The sequence below is a fragment of the Propithecus coquereli genome, unplaced genomic scaffold, assembly GCF_000956105.1.
Source record: "Propithecus coquereli isolate 6110/MARCELLA unplaced genomic scaffold, Pcoq_1.0 Scaffold753, whole genome shotgun sequence".
Taxonomy (NCBI): Eukaryota; Metazoa; Chordata; class Mammalia; order Primates; family Indriidae; genus Propithecus; species Propithecus coquereli.
In genome coordinates this window covers 603,961-616,122 of record NW_012153652.1, presented here as the reverse complement: position 1 = coordinate 616,122, position 12,162 = coordinate 603,961, and the positions used below count along the sequence as shown (strand labels likewise).

Here is a 12,162-nt window from a genome sequence, read left to right as displayed (position 1 = left end):
GGTCCCGCCCTGGGACCTGCCCGGGTGCTTCCTCCTTCCTGTGACTGGTCCCACCCTGGGACCTGCCCGGGTGCTTCCTCCTTCCCGTGACCGGTCCCGCCCTGGGACCTGCCCGGGTGCTTCCTCCTTCCGACTGGTCCCGCCCTGGGAGCCGCCCGGGTGCGTTTGCCCTCTGTGCACCTGCATGTGGCTGGCGCTGCCCAGGTTGTCAATGTGTTTGGGGAAAAGGGCTTTTTCAAAGGCCAAACTATTCCTCAAAAATGCCTCCTCTCACGTCGCTGAAGGTCTTCAGAATTCGCAGGACAAACTGTTCCAGGTGCAGGTGACTGTTCACGGTTATTTCTAAAATACTGACGTGGAAATCTCATTTGTTACTGTGCGCGACAAGCACTGCTGTGACCGCTGTGTCGTTAGGCATCGTGTTTGTTCCGTGGCCGCGGTCCACGCCATCAGCGTTAGAGGTTTAGCGGTGGGGTTATCTTCTTAAGTGAGTCATCGGGAAGAAAACGTTCCAATTCCCTGTGCGTTTTCCAGAAGGGTTTTCTTATGCTTCCCTGGTCCTTTCTTCCTGTTCCCTTTCCCGGGTTCCCTGTGTCTGTCTGGAAGCTTCTAACCCGTCTCAAAAGCTGATTGACTCCATGCAGAGTGGCGAGTGGGGGGGACAGTGGCTGGCAGGGCGCTCTGTGACCCCGTCCAGACGGACGCTTTGACGCAGAGCTTGTCAGAGGGGTCAGGGCTCAGCCCGCCCACGCCGTGCTGCCCAGGTGGTGCCGTGGGGGCCCCCTGAGGCCAAGCTGAGCCCACATTGCACGTAATCGAGGGCCCACACGCCATCGGGGGACAGACCCTGAGGGCGATTGATCCGTCTCCCGTGAGGGTTTGGGAGGTGGTGGAGCGGGGTCCCCAGGCGCCCTGACCCCCCTTAGCTGATTCTCTCCTTTTACTGTTCTGGACGTCAGACTTCAGCCAAGGCCTCCTCTGGCTATGGCGTTTCTGCTGCTGAAAAGCAAAACGAACCCCTTGAGTGTCTCCCGGGCCCCTTGGTTCCGAGATCCATTTTCCACGAGCCACCAGGCGGTGCCAGCTCAGTGGTTGACCCACCAGCACCGGCAGCGAGGATGTTCAGTGGATGTTCAGTGGAATCCCGTGGGGCGAATTCACAGACGCACACAAAGATGTTTGCGAGGATAAATGTCCCTGAGGAGCTTCCCAGCCTCTCTGGAGCTCGGTGGCAGCCCCTTGCCTCTGGTGGCGTCTTCCAGGTGGCCTGGACCCGCTGCTGAGAGGCCTCCTTGCGAGCCCGGCCAAGCTGCAGGTGCAGGGCCAGCTGGTGAACCAGGAGCTCACGGAAAGGCTCTTCGTGCTGCCCAACTCCAGCACCCTGGACCTGGCGTCCATCAACCTGCAGAGGGGCCGCGACCACGGCCTGCCAGGTCTGGGGACCCTTGCCCTGCCCCGCCCACGTCTGAGCGCAGGAGGGAGGCACAGGCCTGCCCGCCCGGGCCCTCGCCCTCGCGCTGCCCTGGCCGGAATGCCCTCGCTGCTGACGCCGGCCCGGCCGGCTCCTCCGTGTCCTCAAGTCTCGCTTAGCGAAGCCATTGGAGCCAACGGCGCCAGGAGCAGGACATGCCCTGCCTCCCGCTCCAAGCGAGACGTGGTGGAACGTGAGAATCCGTGTTCCCACTGGCCTGTCTCCCCCAAGCAGAGCGGCAGCTCCATGAGGAAGGGCCTGTCCCGCTGCCGCTCACCCCACCCCAGAACCGCGACTGGCCCCAGCGAGTGCTCCCGAGTGTGTGGCGGGCGAGTGAACACTCCGCCCCGGGAAGGAGACGCGCCACCCTCTCTCCCAGCTCCGCTTAGTCCAAGCAGGAGGCCCCACGAGGCCCCCGATGTCCTGGCTCATGGACGCCCCAGCAGCCCTCAGGAGCCGGCCCCGTCCTGAGTGTGTGTTTCTGTGCGTGTGCACGTGTGCGTGTCCGTGTGTGCACGTGTGCATGTCCGTGTGTGTATGTGTTTGTGCACGTGTGTGCATGTGTGTGCATGTGTGTGTATGTTTGCGTGTCCGTGTGTGCATGTCCATGTGTGCGTGTCCGTGTGCACCTGCATTTAGACAGGGCCTGCCGTGTGCACTGGAATGAACCAGGCAGGGACGGAAACAAAGAGAAACCATAAAGAACCCAGCGAGTGCTCTCAGCAGCCTCAGGGCAGCCACGCCAGAGGGCGCGAGTCAGAGGCCCAGGTCACCGGCCTGGAGGAGGCACTGCTAAACGCAGCAGAGTGGGGTGGGGTGACGGAAGGAGGGTGTGCAGAGGCCGGGGGTGGGAGACCTGGGTGTGCAGAGGCTCGGCTGGGCCCTGAGAGAGGCTGGGCCCTGGGGGACCGAGCAGGGCTGTGCCCGGCCTGCAAGGAGAGGAGAGCGCCCGGGCAGTGGCAGATGGCAGGGTCGTCAGCGCAGAGCTGCTTGCTCAGACAGGCGCTCGCGTGTGCCCCTCCCCGCGTGAGGAGAGCGAGGGAGCTGGCTGCACCGGCCGCCTCTGCATCCCGCTGTCCTCGTGGAGCGGAAGCTCCGAGGGGTGAGGACAGGCTCAGCGGCTCTGCAGACGAGACTTGAGCGCAGGCTCTGTGGTAACGCAGCTGTCCTGGACGCGGCAGTCTGGCCCTCTCTCCCCGCACGTTTAGGAACAATCTCTTCAGCAAGAGCCCTGAGGTCTTGCCGGAATGTTCTAGCCTGGCGAAGGCCACAGGGCGTAGGGCAGTGCAGTGGCTTCTCCACGGCTGTGGAGTCGCAGGACCCTGGCTCTGCGCTCGCGGCTTTGGGTGGACGGCAGGGGAGTGAGGTGGGCCGCCTGGACCCCGGATCTCGGGGAAGACGGGCCCCTGCCCCTCTTCCCCGCAGGTTACAACGCGTGGCGGCGGTTCTGTGGGCTGCCTCGGCTGGAGACCCCCGCCCACCTGCAGGCGGCCGTGGCCAACCAGAGCGTGGCCGACAAGATAATGGCCCTGTACAGGCACCCGGATAACATCGACGTCTGGCTGGGTGGCCTGGCGGAAAACTTCCTCCCGGGGGCGCGCACGGGCCCCCTGTTCGCCTGCGTCATCGGGAAGCAGATGAAGGCCCTGAGGGACGGCGACAGGTGGGTACCTGGGACGGGCCTCTGCCGTTTCCCACGGGGGGTGGCCGTCCACTCGGGTTTTGCCGGGGCGGCCAGCTCCGGGCTCGAATTCCGGCTGCCGGGTTCGGTGTTCAGGCGACCCGGGCAGGAGGCTCCGCCAGCCAGTCTCCTCGGCCCTGAAGCCACTGCCACAAGGTCGGTGCGCACAAAGCACGGAGCACAGCCGCAGCACTTAGAGCGAGACGACTGCCGACTGGCCCACACGGCCAAGCGCACGAGGAAGCGGGTGGTTGCTGAGAACAAGCTGCGTTTTAAGGTTCCTCTGGGGCCGCCTTGGCCGAGAGGGGTCCGTTCAGTCGTTGGGGGCCTTAGGGTTTTATTTAGTTCCCAAATATGTCCCCGGTACAGAACTCTGATGAACTGACTTACAGACAGTGGGGCCTCTTCGTCACATTTTCAGAGGGATTCCTCCCGTGTAGCAGGAGAAGAGCCTCACATGACGAAGGGGACACGTGGCCTGGTGGCACTCGTGTCAGCGGCCTTGCCAGGGAGCTTCGCGTTTTGAGAGAAAAGTGGGCCTGGACTCGCCGACGCCGCAGTTCACGATTAATCGCGGCCTGGAGGAGACACGGGTGGGGAGGGCGGGGGCTCCAGTCGGGGCAGCACCTGCTGCCACAGCCGGGTGTCCCGTCACCCCCGTTTCCGACACCGCTCTGCACGCAGCCTGGTGAGGTGCTCGGTGAGGACAACGGCCGAGAACCCTTCTGTTCACGCTGTTCCCGGTCGCTGGGGAGCCCTGCCTCATGCCTGCTGTGTCCCTGGCGCCTTCTACCGCCCCCCACCCCATACTCAGTGGGGCCCCCGGCTGGGCCGACCCCCGAGGGGCGGCGAGTCCGCACAGAGCAGGGCGGTGGGTGTTCGGTGCGTGCTCCAGAGAGAGTGGCCCCGGAGGGTCCGGGCGTCCTGCTCCTACGCTGCTCTCTCTCTCTCTCTGCAGGTTCTGGTGGGAGAACGGCCCTGTCTTCACGGACGCGCAGAGGCGCGAGCTGCGGAAGCACTCTCTGTCCCGGGTCATCTGCGACAACACGGGCCTCGCCAGGGTGCCCGCCGACGCCTTCCGAGTCGGGAAATTCCCCGAGGACTTTGAGTCCTGCGAGAACATCCCTGGCCTGAGCCTGGAAGCGTGGAGGGAGGCGTCCCCCCAAGGTGACTGTGCGCCTCTTCTCACGCGGCGGTCCCGTGTGTCGGCCTCATGAGGACAGTGCCCCCCCTCCTAGAAACCGTGTTTAAATCTGCGCTGTTCAGAAACGGCGCCCGGGCCCTGCCTCACGTCCTCTGGGGGCTGGCGGGGGCGGCTGCGTCCTCCCGAAGGGAGGAGGGACCTGGGGGTCTGGGGAACGTCACTCGGCCTGGCCCCCGAGGAAAGCACACCTGCGTGCCGCCGTGCAGGAGCTCGGGGGGTGCGCGCCCCCAGCCTGGCACCAGCCCTCCGGGCCGCGCCCTCTGCTGCGGGGTCTGTGCTATGTGTGGGGGCCGTCCAGCGGCTCCCCTGGCCTCCCCAGCCAGGTCCGGGGGCACCTGCCGAGCTGTGGCCGCCACAAATGAGCACAGAACCGCCCACGTACTGTGCGCTGTCACCCCGCGGGGAGGCAGCAGGTGAGATCACGTTTTTAAGAGCAAACAGGGATCGGCATTTGGTTTTACAGAAAAGAAGTCTCCTGGGAAGACGTAGGACTTACACAGAGCTTAAAGGTTATACGCACACACACATGCGCACAAACACGTACACACAGACACACAGCACACACCACACACATACACAGACATACACACGCACACAGATGTATATACAGACACACACAGCACACATAGCGCGCGCGCACACACACACACACACCCCTTCGCAGCTCTCACACTAAGCACAGGGAGCCAGACAGCAGGTGAACCCCCGAACCCCCTCTTCGACGGCCCTGTCTCCAGACAGTCAACCCAGGGTCCAGGAGGTCGGCAGGAAACGTGAACTCTGGGGCCACGGCTTGGCCACGGCCAGTGCGTAGTTTTCCTTTCTCGTGGTCTGACTGCGTTTTGACCTGTCCGTGTTACACAGACGACAAGTGTGGCCCCCCGGGGAAGGTGGACGACGGGGACTTCGTGCAGTGCGAGGAGGCCGGGCGTCGCGTGCTGGTGTATTCCTGCCGCCACGGGTACGAGCTCCACGGCCGAGAGCAGCTCGCCTGCACCCCGCAAGGGTGGGACTTCCAGCCCCCGCTCTGCAAAGGTCAGTCGGTCAGCGGGAGTGTCTTTTGATGACAATCACAGAAACTCCACGTTTCAAACATAAACGAAGAATGAATGTCATTGAGTCTCCCCTCCGTCACCAAAGTGCCTCTGAGCCGGTCGCCTGCCCAGGGAGCTCCGGGGTGGGGAGGGGGCTGTCCCCGTGGTTGGCCACGGCCCAGGTGAGTGTCTGTCTAGATGACGACACATCGAGACAATGGCCCCAAATCACGGCCCACAGGGTCGCAGGCCAGGGGAGGGGACGGGGTCTGCACGTCCCAGGCAGGGCCGCAATAAAGAGCCCACAGAGCCAATTTCTCACACGGAACACAACAGACGTCCCTGCTCCAGGAAGCCACCGAGTAAGGCCACGTCCGCCACGGGGCAGGTGGCTTCCAAGCCCGTGACTGCAGCCTCCTCACGCGCTTGGGCTCCTCCCCCGATCTTCCTCACGCTCGGGGATCAGGGAGGAAGGGGAGGCACTTGCAGGGCACACTGCGCTACGTCCCCTGAGCCCCTCCCCTCCAAGGCATCACCCGGGAGCCTGGGGGCCAGGTGTGTCGGACAGCAGGGCCTGACAGCAGAGCCCAGTCCTTGGGTCCCACCGGACCACTCTGCGAAACAGGGTGAGACCCCCGAGGGGGAGGCCCCGGTGTCAGGAGGCCCCGGTCCGCCGATGAGTTCAAAAAACGCTCACGACAGAACCCGAACCTCCTGCCTGGGGCGGGGTTGGTGGAGGAACATTCTGGCCAGCGCTCAGTGGCGGTCACTTGGAAGGCCGGCCAGTCCTTCCGAGGCAGCCTGTGGAGGGGTCGGCGTCAGACTCAGGGCCTGGCTGGGCCACTCGTGACCAATGGCAGCGGGAGACGTGTCCGAAGAGAGAGAGGAACTGAGGCAAGAATGCGGCTGGTTTGCAAGCGGAAATAAAAACAAAGTCGAACTTTTTTAGTTTTTGCTCCAGCTGTGTTTGGGGTCTGGTCATGAATGATCATAGAGAAGGAACAACGTGAGACAACGCCCCAGAGAACAACGCAGAGCACGCTTCTCCCAGAGAACTTTCCGGAAGCCTCACGTGCCAGCAGCCCTGCTATTGTTATTAATCCAGCCACCACCTCTGCTACCCCAGCCTGTCCCGCTCTGGAGCTGATCCCTCGGCAGCAAGAGTTTAACAACGTGGATATTCCTCGTGTTGCTTTGGCTCAGGGCCTGGGCACCCCTGACGGGCCTGTGCCACCCGCGATTCCTGGTTTCCCGCGTGGCTGCAGTCGAGAAAGACGCGCGTGCTCCGGGGTTGGCACATCGCACGCTCTACATCCCGCGAGCCTTCCTGGGTGTGCACCTCACTCGTCCGCCTGCGTTCCTTCTGCCTGACGTGGCTGTGGGTTTCAGACGTTCACGACCCCATGGCTCTGCGCACGAGGCTCCGCAGGTACCGGTAGCAGGGGCGCAACACCCGCGCGGGGACCAGCAGAGGGGACCCGCCTGTCCCGCTCTCCGGCTGTGCGGACCGACCTGTCCTGCGGTGACCACACTCGGACTGTCCAGCCTGCGAAATGTGGCGTGTCCCTCCGGCCTCCTGAACTTCACAAATGCCGTCACGATCGTTCTCCTGTTCCTGAAATTGTTTCACCCCCCCGTCCCCTCCCCACCTTTTCCTCCCTTGATTTTTCACTCCGAAGTCAGCAGCTCCCTAAAGCCAAGATCAGCTGCACTAAGGACTATGTCTAGCAGCCTGGGTGCTCCCCGGGGCACCAGGGCCCGCGCCCAGAGCGAGCGCCCAGGCTGGGCTCAGCGCACGGCAGCGGCAGCGTCACCGGGGAGCTTGTCAGACCTGCAGTGCCTCGGGCCCACCAGCCCCAGAGCCGGACCGGCACTCGCCCCGAGACCCCATCAGAGAGCACATCCCGGCGCGGGCCGCCCCTTGGGGCCAGCGTAACTCTGTGCAGCCCACGCTCTGTCTCCGCAGCCCACGCTCCCCGCCCTCGTGCCTGGGCCTGTTCAGCAGATCCTCCATCTGTCGCCCCAAATGCAGAGCCTCCGCACACCTCCGTGTTTCCGAATGTAAAGTGAGGATGCGGATAAGGTGCCACTCATTGGTGTTCCGATTTAAATTAATTTTATTAACTAATGCAGAGTGTAAAGGACAAGGCGCAAACCTGTTGTTAGTACAGTCAGTGCTCGAAAGCCACGGCCACGGCTGGGGATCCACGCCGTGCACTATCGCTCTGCGTAGACGAGTGGTTTGTCTGTTGACCTGGGTACGGTCCATGACCTGCCACTAAGTGCAAATGCACGTGACGGAGAATTGAGGACATTGAGAATCATTTAGGTTTCTAAAGCAGTGAAGCGTATTTGTGTGTCATCTTAGTGTCGTGTCGTCACGAGCCCGAGAGCCCGGCAGTGCTGGGACGTGTTACAGCCGCTGCCACGGCAGAGGGACGGGCAGAGGCAGCGAGATTATTGACTTTTTGTCTGTACAACTCTTTGGTTTTCGGCTTATTACATCAGTAGTTAAAATACAATATCTTAAAAAGAAACCAATGACAAAAAGCTCAATGAGGAAAGCCCTGGGATAAATGCACTCAATTATGTACACAGACATTGTTGCCGTGTCTGTTCCCTGCACTAGAAGTTTCTAAATCAAGCATTGCAAGAAAAAAAATAGACCGAGTATACCGTCAGCGGAAACTTCACTTCCGTGGTAAGCTGATGTGAACATACGTGTTCAGGCGGATCCGGGATGAAATGCGTGTATCAGCGTGTCCACAGTTCAGAGAGGAAGCGACAGGCCTAACTGAATTTTTAATTCAAAAGTCAAATGAGATTTGCTGCTCTTTTCTCTGTTTAAATCCTACTTATCCTCTACAATTCATCCAGGTAAAAACCTGATGAAACAAAACAAGCAAATGAATTGTAATAAGTCTCATCCGAGAACTTTGAAGCTGTGAATTCCAGACAGATAAAAGCTTGAGTCCGTGGCCTTTTATAGGAGCTATTGCCAAGAGGTTCTGCAGTCAATGAACGTGAATAAGTTCTGTGTCATTATGGAAAGTAAGGTTTGCGGTCAATACAGACTCGCTTAGAGACCGAAACATCTGTGCAGATGTGCGCTGGCTGGGCGTGGGGATGTGGGGACGCCATCTGCTGCTCTTCCTGAAACTCGAGGTCAAGCGGTTGGAAAACGAAGCCCGGAGCTCTGTGCGGGTCGAGGCGGGAACCCGACACTGTGGGCTGAGGCTGTTCTCCATCTCTGCTGCGAGGCGCGGGTCACCCAGCCAGCGTGGCCGTGTCACACCGCTCAGTGCTGACCTGGGGAGGAGACCTGGACGGCACCAGCCCTGGCTCGGGCTCTGGCAGAACGAACTGACCCAGGCAGAGTGCCGCGGGCTGACCCGGGTCCCCAACGGTGAGACGTTCACGCCCCAACCTCCGGCACCTCGGATGCGACCGTATCAGAGACAGGGTCCTCGCAGAGGCTGTCGTGGTGAAACGGAGTCATCGGGGCCCCAATCTGTGCCTGGCGTCCTCCTACGAGGAGGAGACTGATGCTCACGGAGGTGACCGCCTGCAAGCCCAGGACCGGAAGGAAGCGTCTGCAAGCCGAGGATGTCTGAGGACCACCGAGGACCGCCGAGGGCTGCGGAAACCACCAGCAGCTGGAAGAGACGAGGACGGCCCCCCGAGGCCCTGCCGACTCCTCGATTTCAGACGCGTGGCCTCCAGAGTGCGAAGGGCAGGTTTCCGTTGTTCTGAGCCACAGCTGTGTGGTGATCTGCCGCGGCAGCCACGGGACACTCTCCGTGGGATGAGTCCCAGCTCTAGGGCCGGGTTGGGGGGAGGAGCTCAGAGGGGACCCCCAGGAAGGGACGTGTCGGCAAACGTGGGCAGCGGTCGTGGCTGCGACCAGGGACGGGCCCTGCGGGGCTCCTCTCACGTCCCGTTTCGTGAGGAAGAGGAGGAGAGCTGCTGCCTTCGTGGGCGATGACGTAGCTCTTCCACGTGACGGTGACAGCCCCACGCCGCAGGGAACACGCCCGGCCCCGGGCAGGCTGCAAACTCGGCCCCACAGCTCAGCTCCCGCTTCCAGTCCGCACTGTGGGCGCACGCGGGCGGGTTCCGGGCCCCGTTTCACCAAGAAAGACGTCGTATGTCGAAAGGCCGCGACGTGGCTGACCACGAACAAGGCGTGTTAGTAACGGCTGCGACCCGAGGCAATGACGACAGCTCACGCTCCCACAGCTGCAGCTCTCCGAAGTGCCTTCGCCTTCTACCTGCTCTCACGCGACGCTGCCATCCGCACTGCCGGCGTCGTTGATGCCACGGCGACGTGTGAGCTGCGACGTCCCCCACCCCCGCTGGCAGCCCCTTCTCCCGTGTGCGTCTTCAGCTCCCACACGGCCCTTCACAGGCCCCACAGCCAACGCGTCTGTCCCTGCGGAGGCCAGCGGGGAGCTCTGGCCGCGGACCCTGCCCCAGGAGCGGAAGCTGTGGGCAGCGGACCCGCCCTGGCCGGCCTGCGCGGCCCATGTGTGTCACCCGCACGGGTCACAGAGGCTGCTCACGTCCACATGTGCTCTGGGGTCCCTGGTGGCCGGAGTCTGGGCCGAGTCCAGCTTTTGTCTGGAGACCCTGGGCCAGTCCCTCCCGCCGACCCCGGGTGCAGGGGTGCCGGGGTGCAGGGCCCTGCGATGGGGGGGGCAGCCACTTTCATCCCCTCCCGGCAGAGCCCCACCTGGAAGCGCAGCGCGCGGGGCGTTGTGGTGAATGTTGTGTTTATGGAGCGCGTGTTCAGTGGTGCATCATGCTTTTCTTTGATATTCTGCTGCTGGTTTCCTGGAGTTGGTCAGAAAAGAAACACAACCTAGAGCAAAGGCTGTAGAGTGAGTTATGTGGAAACACGAGCCTCAGAAATCAGAAAACAGGTCAAAGGTTTTAGACCAGGGCGAGTGGCGCGGTCCTCGCCTGAGCACGGGGCAGAGCCGCCATGGCACCCCGGGCTGTGCCAGCTGCGCCAGGACAGGAAATCCAGCCACGGATGGGCCCGTGCCGGCCTGGGTGGCAAACTCTGTGGCCCGGACAAATGCTGCGAGGAGGGGGGGAGGGCAGAGCCCTGGTTCTCGCCCCGAGAGCACCCACCGGTCAGGCGGGCTGCGCGCTCCTCCCCGCGGCCTCCTTCCCTCCGCGCCTGCCGCAGCCAGACCTGCACCCTCCCTCCAGGCGTCCGGGCTCCTGGGCAGGCGCTGGCACCCCAGGTCTGAGGGGGGCCCAGGTGGGACCGCCAGAGACCCTGAGGGCAGGAGCCTGCGGCACAGCGAGCACCGGCGCGGAGTGAGGCCGGTGATGGAGCCAAAGGAGGCCCAGGGGCCCGTCTGGAGATGGGCAGGAAAAGCAGGTGCAGCCCGCGGGGTCAGAGCACGGCCGCAGAGGGAGCCGGTGACCGAGACCCTGGCAGGACGCAGGCCCAGGCCGGGAGGACCGGGTGGGCCGGGGGAGGACGGCGGCTGGAGCCGGAGAGCGCGGGTAGAAGGGCCTTGGCGGCAGAGCCCCGTGGGGGAGGCGGAGCCGGTGCTTTGCTGTTCTCTGCGGACGTGGCGGCCCAGGCGAGGGCCTGGCCCCCGCGGGAGCTCCCCGCACAGACGGGGCTCCCCTCACCGCGCCGCCCTGGCCTTGTTGCGCAGATGTGAACGAGTGTGCGGACCCCGCGCGCCCTCCCTGCCACGCCTCCGCGCGGTGCAGGAACACCAAGGGCGGCTTCCAGTGCGTCTGCTCCGACCCCTACGTGCTGGGGGACGACGGAAGGACCTGCATAGGTGAGGCGCAGTCCCTCCCGGTGCCCGCTGAGAATTTGGCAAAAACGAAACAAAACGCGCTGCAGGTGGTCACCCGTCAGTGACCGTCCCTACCGGGGAGGGGAGAGAGGCTGCCGCCGAGGGGAAGCAGGGTGTCCGCTCCGCGCGCTCTAGGTGGCGATGCGCTCGGGGTGTCCTCTGACCGGGTGCACCAGCAGGACATGGGGACTTCCAGGTGGAGTCCCCACGGCACACACCGTCCTCCCCGGGACAGCCCTCCTGTCCTCTGTCCCAGCTGGGCTCTCGTGGGGCGGGTCCTTCCCCATGGTGTGGCCGGGCCTGCCGTGTGCTGGGCACGGTCCGAACATCCATCTGCGAATCCCCCAGTGCACGGCTTCTCTGGGGAAGCTCTGTTTTAATCTCCGCTTTACAGAAGAGGACACTGGAGAACAGAGAGGTTGAGCAACATGCTCAGGGTCACACAGCCACTCAGCTGACCCGGACAGGGCAGAGTGGGTGTGTCCCCGAGTCAGGCAGGGCCAGGCCCTCCCAGGCTCCACTAACCAGGTCTCGTCTGTGCCCCAGACTCCGGGCGGCTCCCGCGTGCGTCCTGGGTCTCCATTGCGCTGGGCGCCCTGCTGGTCGGCGGTGTGACGGGTCTCTCCTGGGTGGCCATCTGCCGTTGGTAAGTCCCCCGTCCCTCCACCGCTGTCCAGACAACGCGGTTTCCTGCCCTTCGGGCGCGGCTGACGGTGAAGCCGCTTTGATTCTCTGAAGCTCGTGGAGATTATGGTGTCTCCAGGCCTTGATTTAAGAGCTGTTTGTGCCGTGTTTTAGCCTTTCCGGCTCTTCCTTTAGGCTTTCAACAGTGAGGAGGACCGGGCTTCGTGCGCCTCCGGTGCCGCCAGGCGTCTGCGGGTGGAGGTCGCCGGGCGCTCTGTGAACGTTGAATGATGGCGCGGACACATTCCCGTGCTGGGGTG

General features: G+C 63.2%; 1 protein-coding gene across 3 annotated transcripts in view; it reads left to right on the top strand.

Annotated features, from left to right (window-relative positions):
- TPO (thyroid peroxidase) overlaps positions 1 to 11,868 on the top strand; it is a 65,497-nt gene extending 53,629 nt beyond the window's left edge. For 2 of the 3 annotated variants that reach the window (XM_012662175.1, XM_012662173.1), the window contains 6 exons: positions 1,263 to 1,433; positions 2,897 to 3,134; positions 4,111 to 4,319; positions 5,221 to 5,391; positions 11,069 to 11,200; positions 11,765 to 11,868. In XM_012662175.1, the coding sequence (XP_012517629.1) occupies positions 1,263 to 1,433; positions 2,897 to 3,134; positions 4,111 to 4,319; positions 5,221 to 5,391; positions 11,069 to 11,200; positions 11,765 to 11,868 (1,025 nt within the window). The remainder of the gene's footprint in view (positions 1 to 1,262; positions 1,434 to 2,896; positions 3,135 to 4,110; positions 4,320 to 5,220; positions 5,392 to 11,068; positions 11,201 to 11,764) is intronic. The other variant, XM_012662174.1, reaches the window with a different exon arrangement.
- Positions 11,869 to 12,162: the final 294 nt, after the last annotated feature.